The 21,268-nt window shown below is 43.6% G+C and overlaps 1 protein-coding gene across 1 annotated transcript; it reads right to left on the reverse strand.

The window, feature by feature from the left end:
• Positions 1–6,790: 6,790 nt before the first annotated feature.
• LOC117813840 (dual specificity protein phosphatase 8-like) lies at positions 6,791–17,994 on the reverse strand. Its single transcript, XM_034684878.1, has 5 exons — positions 17,354–17,994; positions 11,542–11,708; positions 11,273–11,432; positions 10,814–10,937; positions 6,791–10,459 (listed from the first exon to the last, which is right to left on the reverse strand). The coding sequence occupies exons 1-5, from the start codon at positions 17,469–17,471 to the stop codon at positions 9,229–9,231; spliced, it is 1,800 nt and encodes a 599-aa protein (XP_034540769.1). The 5' UTR covers positions 17,472–17,994; the 3' UTR covers positions 6,791–9,228.
• Positions 17,995–21,268: the final 3,274 nt, after the last annotated feature.

Here is a 21,268-nt window from a genome sequence, read left to right on the forward strand (position 1 = left end):
ATCATCAGATGTCTTAATAGATCAAAGTATTCAACAACATAGAAAACATTTCATTCAAGGTGATGAAGTTCATTAGAGTGACAAGGTGGTGAGTGACCTTATGTCAGCAGTGAAACATCCACCTGAAGCTCTGTTCTTCTTCCGTGGTGGTTCAGGATGTGGTTTTAAAGGTGCAGACACTGAGATATAGGATACCCACTGCTGTATGCTTCTAACTACAGGGAGTGTATGTGTGTAGATGCATCAGTGTTGTTTGGACCCGGGCAAAGAGTGCTGATGGGGCTGATGCTGTGTAAGAGAGAGAGAGGGAGAGAGAGAAAGAGAAAGAGAGAGGGAGAGAGAGAAAGAGAGAGAGAGAGAGAGAGAGAGAGAGAGAGAGAGTGGAGAGAGAGAGAGAGAGAGAGAGAGAGGGAGAGAGGGAGAGAGAGAGGGAGAGAGAGAGATAGGGAGAGAGAGAGAGAGAGAGAGAGAGAGAGAGAGAGAGAGAGAGAGAAAGAGAGTTGCAGTTTGTTCACCATTAGACAGACAGAGACAGATGTCAGCACAGCAGCTGCTTTAGTCAGCACTTTGAATACACACACACATGCGCACATGCACACACATACACACACACACACACACACACACACACACACACACACACACACACACACACACACACACACACACACAAACACACACACAGTTACTCATTTGCAGTTAGGCGGGGGGCAGCTTCACAGTTAAATGCGCAGAGGAAATGAAGATACACACATTCTCTGTTGTTATCCATTCATTCTGTTTCATTGCTGAGATCAGGATCTAAGCGAAACCTGAGCACAAACACTCTGCTGCTCATTCAATCTGCTGCTGGCTCGGCTGTTGGAACAAAAGTATTGATCCCCTCTCACCTTCCTGTCAGAGGACAAACACAAGCTGCTGAGTCTGACAGGGAGGGAGCAGTAGGTGGCAGCAGTCAGTTACACAACACCCGCCTGACTAATCACAATGAGTGTCGACTTTTCTAATGCACATTGCAAACCTCTGCATACTCTATCACCCCATAGATGGAAATAATATTGGAGCAGTGTCCGTTGTTCATTAAAATAGAGCAAGAGGATCCCTGAGGGATACTTTTGTTCATATCAAAAGCCCAGACAGCACAACTTTCCCCTTTATTGCCTTTATTTGTTTACCAAAGAAGTACCAGTCTAGACGCCCCCTCTTGTCTCGTTGTATGTGATAGACAGGTGGTGGCCATGACAACACTAACTGCATTAATCTGGATTACCTGAGGCTTGCTGAGCTGCAGAGCTTGCCAGGGATTCCTTCTCACTAAACACACACAATGAAAAACTGTTGCCTGCTGCAGCGGAAATGCACTTGTGATCTCTGCTTTCATTTATCCAGCTCATTTCTCTCTGGTGAGCTGTACTTCAAGCTACAGTTGAATGTGCAACACAAAGAGAATATCAAACACACATGCCACTTCTGTTGGCCTGGCATGGAAGAGAAGGGAGAAGTACCAGAACCTGCCCGGCCTGCAAGACCACAGAGCAAAGTTTTTCACTCATTTGCCTGAGAGATGGACAGGGATGAGACAGAGAGAATGGAGTCTTTGGGAGAAATAGTAGGACGAGCAGGCTGCCAGACTGCAGGGTTATATAAGGACACAAGTTTTCCATGGAAAAAAAAGGGCAAGAAATGCTGTTTGGAGTCAGTCATCCTTAGTGACGCGTGGAAAAGTGAGGAATGCTGTGCTGACGCAACTTTCGGGCAGCAAGAGAGAGTAATGAGTGTGTGTTTGAGAAGAGTGTGAGAAAAAGCAACACAAGGAGGAGAAGAAGAAGAAGAAGAAAGTCAAGCATGCTGTGGACATGTGTGTGTGTGCATTGTGTGTGTGTTTGTGTGCACATGTCTACAAGTGGAAAGGCATAGAAGTGTGTAAGCAACGTACTCTGCTGACGTAACACTTCCTAACTGTTTCCATATAGACGGACTGGGAGCAGGCGCCAGGCAGCTCCTCAGCATGGATACGTCTGGTACCATCAGCTCTGTGAGAGGAATGATACGCACGCACGCACGCACGCACACACGTGCATGCTATCCCACAAGCAACACACATTGATAAACATACAAATGAAACAGACATTAAGTTCAATTTAAATGTGCTTTAGCTGCATGAAAAGAATCAACATAGTAGTGCAAAACATCATCATTCTTTCACATACATATATACATACGCATATGCATATGCATACGCATACGCATACACATACACATACACATACACATACACATACACATACACATAATCATAAACATACACATAAACATACACTTACTTTGAGTTATTCATTCAGAAGGTTAGATCATTTTCTTTTGATGGTACCATTTGCAGCCAAAGAATTTGGTAAAAAAGCTTTTATGTTTCAGGCCCCTTCTGACTGGAATAATTTACCTTTAAATATTTGTTCTTTATCTTCCTTCCCCTTATTTAAACTTTTTTTTTTCCCATTGCAAAACGAACTGTTTATGTTTTCAGTAAAGCCCTCACTGTTCCTCTACTTCCTTTACATATTTCCTAATTATTTTTATCACATTTTTCTTGTTGTTGTGTTTAATCATTGCTCCTTTAGTTTATTGAATTTCACTCTATTTTTCTCTTGTTTATTGTACCTTGTTTAAGGTTGTATCAACCCCTCTTTTGTTGTTGTTGTTGTTGTTGTTGTTGTTATTGTCGTCAAGTTGGTTGTCTGTCTGACTGTCCATGGGTTTTCTCTTTTGAATTATCCATGTTTTGTTTTATAGTTTGTATTGTCCTGTTTTATATTTGTGATTTTCTGTTTGGGACCCCCTCTAAAACGAGATGAAACATCTCAAGGGGTTTATCCCTGTAAACAAATTTTCTTCTTCAAACTAAATGAGAACAGTTCATCTACTTGTTTGAGCTGAGACCGTATCTGCATAATTATTTTTACAAACTTATAATAATTTTTATGTACTATAGCTGGCATAAATTCCCATGGATTGTTGGACAGAAAAAAACTAAGATATTTGAAGGCATCACTGTTGGCATCATGATGGACATTTTTCTTTTGACTGACAGTTTGTAGCTTGTGCACAAGGATCAAATCAGCAACATAATCAGCAAACTAATCTATCATGAAAGTGAGACATTTCTTGCTACTATCCTGCGTCACGTACTGTATGTACATGTCATATGTGTACATTGAAATACATGTGACAGGGTCATATTCACACTTGTATCTATTGATGTTTTTTTTTTTCTAATTAGACAAAAATGTACATTGATTGTCTGTGTGTGACATAAAGAGCCTCAGGAACCCATAATGTGTTAGTTATTGTTGTTTACAGCACCTTCTTCCTCAGCTATTATTCTTTTGTGGTGTTTTTTTATGTATTCTTTTTCTCACTGTGCCTTTTATTTTACTGTTCCCCTGTAGGAGAGGTGGTTGTTACTTTAATCCACCCCCTTATTAATCAGTCTGTGGTGTATATTTGTATTTTCCCCTGTGTTATATCTGTTTTTACCTGTTAGTATATTGGCTTCATCTTAAAGTCACAGCATCATTACATATACTGTATACACATCAATTGTCAATGTTGTGTTCACACATGGACCCATGTGTGGATATACCAATAGCAACTGTGCGTTATTTCAGATAACAAAGAACATTTCCAGTAATTAAGCTGTTACAGAGATAACAATAGAAACTTATATAAAAGGGATATGGAAGCATTAGGAAGCTATTTCAGGCCACTGAAGGACTACAGCACTTTGGCAACAAGAAACCTGCTGAGAAGTGCAGACTTCAGCACAGCAGACTGCAGACAGTCAGGTAACCCGAGACGCAGATCCATATAATACAAACTCAGGGCACCTTGAAAAATAACACATTCCCACATTCACTCACACACTTGAATAGAGGAAGCATATTGTGAAAGCATTATCTCTTATGATCCTGGTGATAAATGCACACATCAGCATGCCGCAGAGCCGCTTATGTTGGAATGAATGAAAGTGAGAAAGCAGGATTTACTGTGTATTCCATTACCGGTGGTCTTGTCATGGGGAATTCCCATGTTGGTCATGAAAATACAGAAACACACACACAACAACACACTAACAGTAGAGCTGAAAGACTCAGCTGGAGATTCTGGTAATGCCATTACCTCTACCTGTCTCCTATTGGACCCCCTGAGATGCTCATCAAGACAGTATTGTGCTTGATTAAGAAGGCTGAGAGCCGTCTGATTTTACATGATGATGTGTGTTTATATGTTATGCATGTAAGAGAGTTTGCCCCATCTTTGTTGCTGCTCCTCCTTACCTCCCTCATCTGACCAGAACAACACACAGTTTATTCTAGGCAGACTGAACCAAATGTTGGTGCTTTGTTTGAGGACTGCAGTGAAATTACCTAAACCAAAACTACCTTTGTAAGCTTATAAGCAAGCTACCATGGAGGGGGCTTCATGTGTTACCCCCCCCCCCCCCCCCCCTCACCCCCTGTGCTGGATTTGGACTCAGTTTTTTTTTTTTTATTGTAGCATTGGTGTACTCTGTGTCCTCTGGGGGTAAATACCTCTCTTTGTTCCTCTCTTTCTCACACACGCCACTACCTTACCTCGCTCTCCCAGCCCCTGGAGGTAAGCACTGTTCAAACACATCACATCATTGGCAAACAGTGCACCCTCACCAGCCGCCACCCCCCAGGAGACAGTTGGGATAAGGAAGAGGTGGAGCGGCGAGACCAGTCATGTGTAGCTGTATGGTGGGTGTTAGACAATGAAGCAGAGGGATAAAACCAGACATTGAGTCAATGTGAGACAAGACAGGAACAACCAGGGTGACGTACCTTAAAGGTGCAGCTCACAGGACCCTTTATTTCTCTTATATGAAGACTGTTTCTAACTTTTTCTTTCCCTACACTTACATCTGATAATCTTTAATTTAATAATCAATCAGCTTCAGAGAGGCTAGCCAGCTTTTGTTACTTATGAATAAAAACAACAAGCTAGATGATGAGCTAACTTTCTGCTCACTATGACTATCTTTAGTTTATTTGGCTGATAATCATTTTGTACTTTATCACAACATTTTGTTTTATAGACAGGGTTTTATGGGTTTATTCAGAGTATTGCAGCGTTCACTTGGTTAAACCAATCTCACATTGGCAAATCCCAAAATGTAGTGTTGCTTTGATAAATATTGATTAAAACAGGATAAGAATAAATTAGATTTGATCCAAATGTGTCAGCTACCTATGTCATGGGCACTTAGAAATCAAACTTAGAGGTCAATGGAATTTATGCATCATGTTTATATATGGTTTCCGCTACTGTTTCAACCTACATTTGTGGATGCAGCAAGGAACTGTGTTCACAAACAATCATTTTTGGAAGTGATTTTGAGTTCATGCAGTGATTGCCACTTCAGAGTCATATTTCTTTTTAATGCCGTGCCTCCTGAGGTCTGAAGATCACAGCCATCCAGTATTAGTTTTTAGCCTCATCTCTTTTGAGATTTCCCTAGATTTCTAAATCTTTTAATGATACTATACTGTAGATCAGGGGTTCCCAACTTTTTATCCCGCGACCCCCAAAATACAAGTGCCAAAGACTTGCGTCTCCCACAGTCCCTCCAAGTGTTTTAATGTGGCTTCATTTAGCTGGTCTGCAGAAAATTAGCCTACCTATATGAGAATGTCATATAGGTATGTTTTTGCCATGTTTTGCCATTATTGTCATATTTTCAACTGGAGAAAAGAGTGGCAGAAAACTCATTACATTACATCTATTTTCAAGGTTTTATTTCAAGGTTCGCTACAATTTTTTTTCGATATTTTTTGCTATAATGGGTTAAATATACTATTTTAGATAACTTTAAAAAAAACATTCTAGAAGACATCTCACGACCCCCCATTTGTGTCTTGCGACCCCCAGGTGGTCCAGACCCCCACTTTGGGAATCCCTGCTGTAGATGATGAAATCCACAAATGATTTGCTATTTTACACTCATGAGCATTATTCTGAAATTGTTAAACTATTTGCTAATGTATTCTCTCAGAGTGGGAACCTCTTCCCATCATTACCTGTGGGAGACTCACTGAGTGTGTGAGATTCAGTGCCTCTGGAGTGTCCTTTTTATACCCAGTCGTGTTGCTAACCTGTCTCAAATTAACTTAACTAGTTGGGAGATGTTCCTCCATGTATTTCTAAGCATGACATGACTTTTTCAGTGTTATGTTGTACCTGTCCCAACTTTTTTGAAACGTGTTTCTAGCCTCAAATTTAAAATGAATATATATTTTCTCATAATATAATGGAATTTCTCAGTTTGAACACTTGATTTGTTGTCTTTGCACTATTTCAGTTTAAATATAGGTCATAGATGATTTTCAAATCATCAAAATCAGTTTTTATCAACATTTTATAGAGTTCCAACTTGTTTGGAACCAGGGTTGTGTTACACTTCATTCGCTTCATCTTAGTGTAAAATTCATTAAGATGTACATGTTCTTTAACACAACTTCTCTATTAAATAATTGATTTCCCCAGCAGCATATTGAAGCACGTGGCTCTGTCTGAGTAAGAGGAAAAATCAATGGTGCTGTGTTGTGTGTGGACAGAGAGGAGCTGTTAAACACAAAATCAATATTAAGACTCCAGGACTCCAGGATGTCGTAATATGTTGTTTTTCTGTTTGGTGGAATTCCCTTCCTCAGCCCTGTTCAGCCCCCATGCAAGCACAAAAGAAGAAGAAGAAAAAGAAGCAGAGAGCAGATTGTATTTCGTCATGTCTGTATTTTCGTCTCATTTTCACAAAACATGTACAGGGGAAGGAAAAGCCTTTCAATAGAACCTGAGGTATTTTTGCGTCAAGCAGCCTAAGGTATCAGGATGTTCTTTTAAAAACTCATCTAAATTCATCAGTGTTCTTAGATGCGTTGCTATTTACACAACATGATCATAATAATAATAATAATAATAATAATATAATAATAATGATAATTCAATAACAACAATTTAGCAAATGGGACAGCCTGCATCATTTTTGTTACATGTCATAAATAATTCTAACAACATTTCTTAAAAATACAGGGAGTAAGGGATGAGAGTAGAGGATGCTTGAGCCTCTGGAGGGAGGATATCTATCTGAACTTACTGTAGTTGCAGCAGCTCAGGGTCAAAGGTCAGAGAAAAGCTAATCGAAGGTCAAAGGAAAAATAAAACACATTTTTTACATTATAAATAAATAACCATCTCGCACCAGGAGAGCAAAGTTTTCATTTCTTTCACCTCAAGATTTGGAGATCCTCTTTTTTGTATCTTTCCACTGTGTTATGCTGTTTGTATCAATGCTTTGGAAAATCAGAAATAAGAGCAAAACTAATAATAATAAAAAAACGAACAAAATAAAACGAAGACAAAGCAAGAAAGCAAGGGAGCTTTTGGGACATGCATTGTGCTGATGTGCCAGCAGCGGTGTACCCTGTGCCGGGCTTGGCTCACTGAAAGATCCCCTGAGAATGAACAAAAGGATGTGTGTCATGCCAGAGTTTTATATGTATGAAAATAAGTGTAAGTGCATTTAGTATAAGGGGTGTGTGTGTGTGTGTTGGTTTGTTTCAGCTTTGGCGAGTCCGGGATGATAATGGAGCTGGCTTGGAGAGGACACTTGGTTCTGTCTATAAATCTCAAATGCATAAAGGAGCCTACGTCTTGCATATTGGCATCAATATGCAAGCTCGTGAAACAGGCAGATGATCTTCTACTGTATATTAGTAATTAGCATATATGTGTGTGGATACTAAACCAACTTTTTTAGTCCACAATTGTGATAAATCCATGATTACACACTGCCAATGAGCCGAAACAGAGATTCTGTTTCTATAGATCTCATTAGCTTGTTTCTGTAGCGTCCTCCAAATACAAATAGAAGCTTTATATTCCTATGTAAGACACTAAGAAGTCATCTCTTCGGATATCATGTCACCAGTTGGTTATCAGAAGGAAGGAAAGTGCATTTAATTCAAAGTTATTCTTCACTCTCGCCAAAGAAGGAACAGCACATATTGCTTGCTTGAATTTGTTGAATGTGTGTATTTGTTTGTGTGTGTTCATAAATACCATACAGCAAATAATAATAATTACAATAATAATTCAACAAAAGAGAAAAGAAATAAATCCACAAAACATTATATTATTTCTCATTACCAGAATGAACCAATACAATAAATTAAAACTATAACTGAACAAAAAACAGTCCATTAGGAGTCCATTAAAATTGCTATATATATTCATATTGTATATATAGTATTTGTCTGTCTGTAGCCAGCCTTTCTGGTACATGCTCAGTGGTGACCATACGTGGTGACTGGGAGCAGTGGGAGGGGTTCAGGGGATCTCATTAAACCTCAGTCCCATTACACTGTTAACACTGGAAACAAGGGAGCTAAAGTCAGGAGAGAAACGATGTGCTTTATGGGAGGGGGCACTGCCCATTGCTAAGAGTCTTTTCAGCAACAAACTGCTGAGGATCCTTCATAGTTTGACACAGTACCGCCTTTCAATTTTAGTCCTGGGATCTCTCTGCCTTGTGCTGCGGGGATGTGAGGAGACGGTGCTGTTATGGAGTCTGTTTTTGTTGTTGATGCACAGTCAGTGGCACTGGGAAGATGAGGGGGGGTGCAGAGTTAGCCGTGCGAGGTTTGAGGCTTTCTGACACATGAAGGGAGGGGGCTTGGTTCAAATCACAAGCTGTACACCCACTGAAGCACACCACGTTTGACTGCAGGCAAGCACTGTCCAAACTCTGTCAAAATAAGGATATTTTATATAGTAAGGATGCAGCATGACACTTTCTCTGGGTTGTTTCTTTTTATCTGCGACAGAGAATTTAACAGTTTCAGTACCTTCAGCCAACCCCTTCACCCCAAACTTCTCAAACTTTCCTTCTGGTATGTGCGTCAGTTCAGGATGGTTCAGGCTTGCTTGGAGCCACATCACAGGTTCTGTCTGTCCAGTTGTAAAAGCTAGCTCACATGCTAAGCTTACACATTAGCTCTCTGCTTCTATTTGTCCTTCTCTCTGTCAGAGTCTTTAACACTGTCTGTGAAGGGAGCACAAAAAAGCCTTTTCTGTTCCCAGCCTCATCTTGTGCTCCCTCTAACAAGGTCCATTTAGCCACTAAGGGACGGCTCCAGTCATGTCCATTATCTGTCAGGATACCTCGATGATTTCCATGCTTCCAGAGAAACTCGACTGTTTCCCAATTTTTCCTAATTCTTCTCGGGAGCGTGTCTCAGAGATACCCTCCTCAAACTCCATCTGACAGCTGCGCCTCTTGAACTGCTTTTCTGATGCCACCCCGCTGTTGTTCTTACTGTTAGATGAAGACTTTGACTCCTGGTGATCTCTCTGCGTCTGCGGCACAGAGGGCTTCTCCCGTTGGGTTTTTTCTCGTAACCGCACACCTTCACTGCATCCAAACGCCACATACGCTGAGCTGCTCCCAAACCTCACAGATGACTCTTCTCCTCCTCCTCCCCCTCCTCCTCCAAGCTCCATGTCTCTCTCCCCACCTTCCTCTGCCCCAAAATGCCAGGGGGCATCTGTGGTAGGGGTGACAGGAGTGACGGGCGTGGTGGCCTGGACAGTGTCTCTGTGTTTGGTCCACATGGCCCCGGACCCTACAGTAGGCTGGGAGGGGAGCGACAGAAGCAGGGAGCCCTTCAGGTTCTCATCCATGCTGGGGCTCTTGTGGTCCAACGACAGGCTGAGGGACTGCGGAGGTTGGTGTGGTTGGACGTGGATTGGGGAACTATTAGAGGAGTGCTTGGGTTTCCTCCTGGGTCTGGAGGAGGAAGAACTAGAACGATGGACTGCTTCACTTCCTCCCAAACCTCCAATGCTGCCCCCGCAGCCTGGTGAGGGAAACGGTGAATCTGATGGACTGGAGCTGTCTGAGATGGGGGACTGGGAGCAAACACCATTGGAGGTGCCAGTTCCTGGGCTGTCAAGCTTGCACAGCTTGGGGACGTCTTCAGAGTGTGTGGGCGCCATTATTGGGCAGCGGGGGCTGTTAGGGGAGTAGACTGACTTAATGTCCAAAGAGAAGGAGCGTTTAAGCCGGTTAGTGTCCATGATCCTCTCTGCAGAGAGGTGCAGGCCGTTGAAGCCTTGCTGGAGGGAAGTGGGTGAGGGCAGTTTGGGTTCTGGAGTGATGTGTGGCTCGGGACCAGATGAGTCATAGTTGCTGCGGTGGCCATTCATCTCAAAACCTGTGCTGACTCCGTTTACCTCAGAGCTTTGCTTGGTGTTGTGTTCAGAGATCTTGTCGTCAGAGGTGGAAGTTAAAGCTTGCAGTAATCTCAGACCCTTCTCAAACTCCAGAAGCTGACCCAGGAAGTTGAAGTTAGGGGATATGGACGGTCTTCGATCTTTAACAAACCTGAAAGGATGAGAACGTTTAAGAATATTAGTGATAAGGAAGCAGTGTGAGGCAAATGATTCACAGTAAATCATTTGATAAAACCTAAGAAACCTTTTATGATCTGAATAACTGATTAAATTTAATTAGGTGCAAGGTGTGGAAAGTTTTACTGACGAACAACACAAGGGATGGTGTTGTCCAACAAAGCCTTTTGTACACACTCATTACCCTGGCAACCATTAAACAATATAATTTCCCACGATTGGGGGGAGGTTGAGAAAATGATCTTGCATTGCTTTCAACAGTGGGTTTCTTTTTTACTGAGGCTGACACCTTAGATCAGCTGGCGCTGGATGGGAGGAGGAAGTGTACCTGTAGGCATCATCCGATGACAAGCCCATTGTCTTCATGATGTATGCGATGGCGATGGTTGCTGAACGCGAGATTCCAGCCAGGCAGTGCACAATGACTCTGCAGTTTGACACCTTAGCTTTGTCTGTTGAGGAAGGGGGAAAGGAACAGGTATGAATACACGTCTTTAAGGCAAAGTCTCTGGAGACAATCATCGTCTATTGAGAGCAAACTGACATTTCCTGACAGAGTACGGGGGTCAACTGAACGGATGTGTTATACCTGACGCTATTGTTTGCTAAGCTGCACGTGAGCGTTTATTAACTGTGACAATGTGCAGATATGATGTATCAAATATCACAGCATTCTTATACACATAATTTGAGATCTATTCCCTTTCCTAAAGAGACACTTCCTCATTGTTGTGCTTTTTTCTTCTAATCCTGAACTTCAATCCAAACACATAATAGTTCCTCTTACCAATGAATTCATTAGTTTTGTCCAGCCAGGGCAGCAGTTTCTCGCAGTAGTTGTCATTAACTGGAATTCGCATGAAGTGGCTCTCACTGATGAAGTCTGGCTTGGGACAGGTGTTGCTAGCATTCAGCACATAAGTGATACCATTCTGAGCCATCAGGTCCTGCAGAGACAGAAATAAGGGTATTACAAATTTGTACATTTTTTTCACTACTAAACAACAACAAACAAACTTTTTGGAATCTGTTTAAAAGATACAAAATCAAATCTACCTTGTTGAGGACATCCTTCTGTGAGCCCAGGTACAGGTGTGGCAGGATGCGAGTAGGCCCTACATTAGCCACAGGCAAGCAGGGCTGGGACAAGCTCATAGGCAGAGCAGTGGCAGGTTTCCCTTCACACAGGCCAGGGAAGCAGGAGGAGAAAGCAGCAAAGCCTCCTGCAGAGACACAAGAGGGAAAAAAATGGTTAGGTACACTAAAGGTTTTCTACAGGGCAAAGAACCAAACACACTGGGGACACTGCAAAGACTCCAGTTAACTCATTGGGAACATTGCACCCCCATTGGCAGAGCAGTCACACGCTCCAAAGGCTTTTAGAGTGAATCTGGGCTACAATGTCTGGGTCCTGTTAGTGCAACAGGGGCAGAATAGAGGCTCTCTTTGCTTCTGTGTGCAAGCTAGGTTAACTGCAGGCCGGCCAGGAATGTGTGTGTCTGGCCCTTTAAGAGGCAGGCGGCTCCACTTTTGGCATATGTGTGTGCGTGTGTGTGGCTCTGTTTCCTGCATGAGCTCATGTCCTGTAGCAGTGCATTGCGTCAGGGTGGGGGAATGAGAGAGGCCACAGGTGCAGGGCCAGGACAGAGGCCCAGTAACATCCCCCCGACAACCACACAGCACACACATTCACACAAACATTTCAGATATAATCATTACATATCTTGCAACCAACATATGCTCAATATTCACTCTTCCTGCCTGGGACTCCTTGGATGCACTGCTTGCCCTAACTCCTGCCCACACACACACACACACACACACACACACACACACACACACACACACAAATGTCCACACTCATCATTACTCTGCAGTACCGCGGTTGTATAACTACAGGGTGGGGGCCAACCAGAGGAGTGGGGTTGAACTGTGTGTGTGTGTGTGTGTGTGTTGAGGAGTGGGTAATGACCTCGCTAAGGAGCGTGTAGCATTGAAGGGAGTGCTTCAAGGAAAACCCTTAGCCCCAGAAAGGAGATTAGAGACTAATCTAGATTCAGCCCTGCCTGACCCAATCTGGGACATAGTGCGCACACACACACACACACACACACACACACACACACACACACACACACACACACACACACACACGCACACACACACACACACACACACACACACACACACACACACACACACACACACACACACACACAGTGAGAGTGAGTGAGACATGACATCACTGGTCTAAAGTAGCACACACAGCATAGTGCAGGCAGGACATTGCCTTCCATTGTAACACACACCCAGCTGCACTATTCATGTAGCAACGCCAACACACACACACACACACACATACACGCACACAAGCACACGCACACACACACACACATAGGCAAACAGAAAGCACACAGTGTCAGCAGACTGAACTGTGCACTCAACAGATATGAGATCTAAAAAGCTGCAGAAATAAGTTTTGCAATATGCCAGAGGATAGCAGTTTTTGCTCTTGAGGCTGGATAGAGCCTTGTGACTTTCATGATGCACTGTCTCTTTAAGAGCAAAGTGAAGAAGGGCTGTCTGTTTCCAGCTATTAATGGCAACCATCGGAGCAATGACATCAGCGCTCCACATTGGGGGTGAAGTGGAGGGAAGGACAGATATGCCACAAGAGCGATCAGATGACTTACAAGTTGCAGGAAGAAATGAGGGAGAGTCCAATGGAATGCTGCTATACGAACATGTCTCTATGATCCAACCTTTTTGGACCAAGCAGGCATTTGTAGTTCACAGTTTGGCTTTAGACTGTACAAGTACTGTAGTACCAGAATGTCCTTCTAGTGATCTTATGGGCGGTGCTGCACTGTCACTAATTCATAAAACAGAGGGAGGAAGGGTTGTTCTTTGAAGGGTTTCTTCCTAGTTTCTTAGTTCCCAAGCTGCCTCTACACACACACACTCACACATGCACACACACTCAAAGAAAATAAATGGTACTACATATAGCCCCCACCACAGGCATGTATACTGTATCTGTGTGAGGAAGCAGTGTGTTCCTGGAGACTCTTAAATCAACAGGAAAAAGCCTCACGTCACACACAAACCATTTCCCTTTCTATGGGAGGACATTGTTGAAGAGTTGTTAGAAGGACAGAAGACAGGACGTTCCACAGTGGAGACAGGGTTTGTGTGTGTGTTTAACCCTGTAGAGAAAGTGTGTATGAAGGGAAGTGACCTCATGAATGAAAATATGCTTCTATAAATATTCTCTGCGTTTGATCTTGCGTGTGTCTGGATGAATAATTACAGCCGTGATTACTGTAGATGACCTCATTTGGCGTTAAATCAACATTTAAACAGCAGGAAGACTGGCAGACAGAGTGAGTAAGGGGTTACTGGCATGACCAGAGACTGAAGTCAGAGATAAGAGAGCAGGACTGAGTGTGCCTGACTGCTTTTTAAGGCTGCTGCATTACAGCGACATTACGTCAACACAATTACAAACACCTTCCATCCATGAAGTCAAAGCTCCACCGCCAGCACTAATGGACGTTAGTCACACAGGAGATAGCGTGTTATTGTCACCTCATCACCTGACCTCGCTCTGCTTAAGGTTGCCTTGACGACCCTAAGGAAGGCCGGTGATGTTGATGACAGTCAGCCGTCAAAGATGGAATAAAGCGAGCACATGAACACAACCTGAGGAGACATGGCCTCACATTCTCCAAAAGACAAGGATGACACATCCGTCCATTCCAATCTAAGCACACAAGAGATACATATAAACACACAGTACACTCACACTGAGGTCACTGAAAATACCCTGTGACACACACCAGCCCAGCTGTCTACGAAGATGACATCAGAGAGTCAACAGGGACGGATCAGTTCACCTTCACACAGCATGATAATCAGAAGAGGCTCAAACACACGCTACATTCAACTCAAGAGGAATACCTGACCCTAATGTCTGTTGAGAGGTGGCTTCATGCTTATTTCAGGTCATATCAAACCCTACAGTTTCATTTCACATGAAAAGAAACACCTTCAGTAAAGAAAAACCCTCCATTTTCACTCTGAGGTGATGAGATCATCAGCCACACTGTAACCTTTTTCAGTTTCATTTGACTAGATCACCTTTTGTGCAGCTCCACCTCATGTATCTCTAACTCCTGGAAAAATCCACTTGGACGGGAAGTGACTAACCCAATTCTGAACACATGCTGTAAAAAATGAAAATTAGAAAAAGAAAATGTTTGGTTGGAAAAAAAACAGAGCCGGGAAAGAGGGCACTGTGTCGCCATCGGCAGCGCTAGCCAGCGGTGACTTCCTTTTTCCGTTTTCCTCTGCCCACTTCATCACTTATGCAACTGCTTTTTTTCCCTCTCTCGCCCTGTCAGAGCCGAGCACTCAGGCCTCCTTTGTTTGCTGGTTGTGAGCGGCGTTTTGTCATTCTTTAGTTATTTCCTTAGTACATTTTCACGTATTAATTTGAAGCTACAGGTTATCAGAAGTAGAAAAAAGTTTGCGTTTTGAGAAAGATATCTTGCTAAAGTCTGTCTCTTTTTGGAGCTGCACTGTTGTGTGAGTCGATGCAGAGAGCTGGGAGATGCATGTAAGTGAAATCCTGGAGATATTGATCAGGAGAGCAGAGACACACAACACCTGCCTGGCTGTTCTGGTTAATGGGGAGCTCTGCTGTTACATCACTGCTACTGGTACAATTGACTGCCTCGTCAATACAAACTCACCACCTCCCTCTCTTCACTTTGTGTGTGTGTGTGTGTGTGTGTGTGTGTGTGTGTGTGTGTGTTTGTTGTGTGTGTGTGTGTTTGTTGGTTACATAGTGTCTGTGTAGCTTTCAGTTGGCCTCTTTAACTTGTCTGTTAATAGAGAGGGAACACACATACACACATGCACGCACACACACACACAGCCTGGGGGCATTGATCTGCCTGAATGAGCACCCTGCACCCCTCCAACACTCCCGCCATTGCAGTCCTCTGTGGTTCATATCAGGGGAGACATGACGCCATCCTCTGTGCCCCTCCAGCTGTCCCCTCCACTATGAGGGGGACATTAGCATCTCAATGTGACCCCCCCCCCCCCTCCATCCCTCACCCCCTCAAACATGACATCATTGCACACATGTCCCACTCAGATCCACAAAGGCTGTGCTGCAGTGTGGAGGAGCAGTGTGAGTGTGTGTGTTTAAGAGCCGGCCACATCTGTCAAAAATGTGTAGACTGACAGAACAATGATGATCTAGTGGGATGAGGTCATCGCTTTTCATGCAGGGCTTGAGCTTTATGACTGTGTGATTAACACGTCATCCTGGCTGATGGTGAAACTGTTTATTGTTCCTTTATCTCAGTGGAAAGATAGAGGGATCAAAAGCTGTTTCAGCAGTACCGTGTTAGTCCAATAAAGGACTGTAAACCCTCCTGTAATTAGCAAGCTTTCACAAGTCTTTTTCCACAGAGACGTGTTGAAGTGCCTTGAAATAACCCGTGACAGACACACTTCTATTTTCAACCTACTGACAGCAAAGGTGTGATTTTTTTTACTGCTAGCTTTCTGAAAGTTAACGTGTTTGACGGATCCAGCAGAAAAACCTGGTTGAGATAAAAATGAGCATGCACATGTGCACACAAAGAAACACACCTGGCAGTGTGAACTGTGGCAGGTGTTCAGGGCTGCTGTGCTCACTGCTCTGAGTTTACAGCGATATTCACATTCATTTGTGGCCCAAAAGATCAAACTTTGACCTTTATGAATGCATGAATGAAACGATATGTTGTGCAATATGTGTGTAAGTGTGCTGCTTTAAAGAAATATTTTTTCTCCAAAGCAGCAGAGCTCTGCATTGCCTCATCGCTCTGTGTGAAAGGTGTTATGTTAAACACCTGCAGTGCACACTGCACACATATTGATAACACAATCTCCACAAGACTCCTTTCTGCAGAGAGAGGGAGTGAGCAGGAGTGAGAGAAAAGCCAAGAGCAAAGGAGAAGAAAGAGAAACAGAAAGAGCCTTTGTGATAGTTTTACATCTCAATGACCACAGGCTGAGAGAGCATGAGCACTACGCCATACCGCGGGTCATGGCTCTCATTCTTCCCCCCAGAGCCTTTTTTTCTCGCTTCTCTTTCCTCTTCATTGCTCCTCGTCTTCATAATGTCATCCTCTTAATCCTCCTTCTTCCTTTTCTGTGTCTCTAAACACATTAACTGTGCAAACAAAAAGGTGGGAAAACAATTAGTGTGTTTGGCTGGGTACTGATGTATTTTATAGCCTGTTGTAGCAGAGAATCTCATATCGATTCAGTGCAAGTCTTTAATATTCAATTCACATCTACCTTTCATTCGCAGCACGCCTGGACTGGAATAATTCAATACCTGTGAGCCCACTGTGCCTTTGTACTCATCTGCAATGCACAAAGCAATATCAGGGGCTTTCCTTTCACACACATCTTTCTTAAGTGTGTTCAGCATAGATGCATTTTACAGCTGAATTCCCAGCAACTACAATTCCAGAGAAACTATGATCCAAGCTCTTCACATCCTCTCCATGTTAACACAGACGGCGCTGTCACATCAGCACACAAAGGCCTTCATCCTCCAGAAAGGGATGTTTCCAAACTCTTCGTAGCTCACGCGCACACACACACACACACGCACACACGCACGCACGCACACACACACACACACACACACACACACACACACACACACACACACACACACACACACACACACACACACACACACACACACACACACACACACACAATTCTCCTGCTCCCTATCCAGGTGGACACACACACACACACAATTCTCCTGCTCCCTATCCAGGTGGATACACACCTCGTAGCTCTCTCCCCTCCTTCATTCGGCGGACCCTGATCTTCAGCCTCATGTCTGTGTCGTGCAGGTCCGGCCAGAAACAGTCCTCCGCTGGGGCAATCACCACATCCAGAGGCATCCCTCAGAACACACTCCGTCCCACTCACACTTACTCAGTCTCAGAGGAAAATGTTCTGGTGCTCCTTTTATCAGGGATGAAGCAAGCCCTCTCCACTAGTAATGTCCAGACAAGCAATCAAGAAGTGTTCTCCTTTAAGACAAGGCACACTAAGTCTTGATTGTAATCACCCCCAGAAGAAAAGAAAAACCCTGCTGCTGCGCAGGTCCACTCTGGTCAAGTCAGCTGTTTCTGTCCAGGTGGTGTTCCTCAGGGATCAGACCTAGTACCATGAAAAAAAAAAAAACGAGTCCACGATGTCTGTTAACATGCTCCTCATGTCCGGTTTAATCCAATGCAATGACCACAAAAATCCCTAAATGCTCCTCAAAGGACTCTCTGGCTCTGTGAAGAGCTGTCCCCAACACAGAGAGCTAGAGAACAAACTAACTTGGTTGTGTGTGTGTAGTCCAGCTGTAATCTGCCTGCAGCTGGTCAACAGAGCGTCTGTGTCTCTCTCAGCGCTCTCTCTGTCTCTGTGAGTCCACAGCCAGAAGAGCAGCCCACTATTGTTGTGCCGCTCTGCTCTCCCTGTCTCTCATTCGCTCAGTCACTGAGTTACACTCCTCCCCTCTCGCTCCCTCCTCCCCTCTCCTTTTCTCTCTGTCTCTCACTCTGCAAAGAGGATGACGGAGCTGCACTCTCTTCTCGAGCTCTGGGGGTGAATGAGCTCACTTGCCGTGAGCTCAGACTCTACCCTCCCTCTCTCCCTCCCTCCCTCCCTCCTTCCCCCACTGCCTCCCTTGCTCCCTCCCTCTCTTGTGGAGCCAGAGCTCCGTCATAGCTAATGTCTAAGGCATGTAACCACATTCCTTACTCACCCAGTAAATATGCGGCCACCTCAGGGGCCTAGCTGTACAGCAGGCCTCTATCGGGGAAGGATATAGGCGAAGACGCAGCCATCAGGCTGGTTAGCAGAAACATACACATTGCTACATGACTGAATGGACTCTCTGTTGCTGATTACAGGGAAATGCTTGGCTTCTAAAAAGAGGCTAGTGTTGTCCTGCATGACGTCGGGTTTCCTAATATGAGAGATGATGTGTGCATGTCTGCTGAGGCTTGGTGTGCTTGACAGTTTCAAATCCGACTTACAGAATTATGCTTGCAGTAGCCACTGTTTTTTATCCACTCAGATTCAATACAAGAGTGATACAAGATATCATGTTAAAAAATACAAGTTATCCACCTTTAATAAAGCTACACATGAAATCAGCGGAGAGCTAAATAACTTAGAAGATGATTAACTTCATTATGTTGATTGACTGTAGCTGCACAGCACAGGGAGGATTAAGACTGTGTCCCTGGGATGAAAGCTGATATGTATCTCATGGTGAGGGAATGTGTGTGACTTCACCATGTTTCCCGTGCTGGTCAATGTGAACCTCTGTGTGGACACTGTGCTGCCGTGTTTGTGGATAAAAAGGTAGGGGAGAGAGGAGAAGAGGAGAGAAGAGTGAAAGAGGAGAGGAGGGAAAAGTAGACAAAATAGGAAGAGAAGACAAGAGGTGATGAGAAGAGCAAATAAGCTTGTGGTCGGCAGCCATCATCCTTTTGACAGGCCGCAGACTCCTGGTACTTTACTATGGAATGACAAACATGTAGGCCACAAGTCCAGCTACGGAAACAAAGCAGCACAGGACTCAGTGTAACCACTCGAAGAAACTGAATGTTAAATCAAAGTTTGCTTATCATTAGGAAAGTGCTTCTGTTTTTATAGCCATCTTAAACCCTGAAACACAAAATTTGGCTTGATAACGTAACATTATGGTACTCTGTTGTTTTTCAGCCTCTCTTTAGAGAAAAGATAGAATAGATTTCTAAAAATGGCCCCTGCTGTCAGTAGACTGGTGAACTGTCCAGTCTGACTGTCTGTTCATTCTCAGGTTGAGACATCACGGTACGCTGATCACACTCAAACGGATCAGATGGGCCTCTAATGCATTAAGTCATCACCCAGTTTCACAAAAAAAGGGCAAATAAGCTTATACAAGATGTTTAGTGAGGGGGACCAGCTGCATGCTGACTGACTGACCTCATCTCATCACTGTAGACCCCTGAATGATCACACAAGGGTGAGAACAGCCTTACGTCACCCTCTGTTCAACTGCGGGTCACTGAGAGAGGGAGCAAGGGAGAGGAAATAGGTCGCCTGGTGATGATGAGCATTGACAAAAATGCAGACAGACACAGAGGAAGGCAAAACTAAGAGCAAACACACACGCACTATTTCCCTCACCTGCAGCCGGTTGGAGAAGGTGTGGCACTCCACAGTGGTCAAGTAGGGTCACTACATATCAAACACACCTCTGAATCCACATGTCTGTTTGTTTTTTTTTCTGTCTGTGTGGCTCGAAGCCATAAAACTAACTTTTGCAACACACGGCTTGCCAACACCTGCAGGCCCAAAGCGGTTGAAGCCAGAAACAACACGACGAGTATCCACTGATGTTTTAATGGTCAGCAAACACCCCCTCCCTTTCTGTACACCCCCTCTCCTCCTCAGCAGGGTAACAAGGCTCAGAATAGCAGGTGTGTTAATTAGAGGATCATAGCCAGGACACTATAAATGACAGTCAGGCCGTTTTTATTGACGGCACATGTGTGCTCTGCAGGGACAGAAATAGGTAGGACAGTCACTCCGGGCAGCCCCGCTCCTCTGACATCTCTTAGATTTAGAGCCTGCTTTTATGGTGGGGGGGGGGCTTGTTGCTTGGACACCGCTCAGTGTACATTCATATACACACATGTAGGGAGCAGCCAAAACAGACAGTGAGAAGTGGAGATGAGTGTATAAGATAGCGCTGTAAGATTGGCAGGGAGAAGTGCTTAAAGGCCAAAGGGGGCTTAGGAACCAGAACAACATCCTGCACTGGAAACAACAAGGTGTGATGTGAATAGTGCAAACACTCATAACATGTGAGACGAACACATTAAAGAGTCCGCCTGGTTCATCTAGTTTTGTATATGCAAACAAATCATGCTTTGAAGTATGGCACAGCCAACTGGTGGGTGTAACTGGGAAGTTGTCTTTTCTCTGAACACTTTGACAATGAACCTGTAATTATCTCAATTACTGCACAAAGACTTTATAAATCTGTACACGACTTTATATCTTTATTGCATTTCTTTCTGTCCTGGAGGGGAGTTCAAGTTACTCTTTCAGAATACTCAAGCTTCCTCATTTCCTTTAAATTTACCCTTTTTTGGGGTCATACTTTTAGTAATTAATGCCTTAATACATTTGTGGACAGTTTTTTTAAAATAATAATACATGCATTTTTAATCAATATATTTAAACACTATGCATTTATAACTATCCTGTATTATATTTATTGTGTCCCTGCTGCACATGTGCAACTATTTTTACATTATGGGAAAACTAGATAATTGACCTGCAAAAATAGCTATCCAAAAATAGAAAATCTGATCCATATTTCTTGGAACACTGAAGCTAATCATCAACAATCATATCACTCTGACATGACAAATAAAAACAATAACCATCATATTTGTAAAGTTTGTAAAAATCTTCTAGTCAGTGTGATTCTATTGACTAGTTACATCATGGTGTAAAATGTTCTTCATTGAATATGTTTCGTCAGCGCCTGCCCTGCTTCCCTTGCCAGTGAGACAAGCAGTGACAGGAGCGTCATCCTACACCACGGATCGTCTGTCAGGATAACATGGAAAAAGAAGACGTCATTTTCCGGATAGGGCATGTTAGGGTGATTAAGACAGTGAGTTAATGTATGTCT

This window comes from Notolabrus celidotus, chromosome 6 (genome assembly GCF_009762535.1).
Source record: "Notolabrus celidotus isolate fNotCel1 chromosome 6, fNotCel1.pri, whole genome shotgun sequence".
Taxonomy (NCBI): Eukaryota; Metazoa; Chordata; class Actinopteri; order Labriformes; family Labridae; genus Notolabrus; species Notolabrus celidotus.

What these genes read in the sequence shown, in the direction of transcription:
- LOC117813840 (XM_034684878.1), bottom strand. Translation starts at nt 17,471, where the DNA reads ATGCCTCTGGATGTGGTGATTGCCCCAGCGGAGGACTGTTTCTGGCCG. An exon ending in AGAAGGATGTCCTCAACAAG is followed by an intron (nt 11,433 to 11,541) that starts GTAGATTTGATT and finishes CTGTCTCTGCAG; the next exon opens with GACCTGATGGCTCAGAATGG. An exon ending in TCATCGGATGATGCCTACAG is followed by an intron (nt 10,460 to 10,813) that starts GTACACTTCCTC and finishes TCATCCTTTCAG; the next exon opens with GTTTGTTAAAGATCGAAGAC.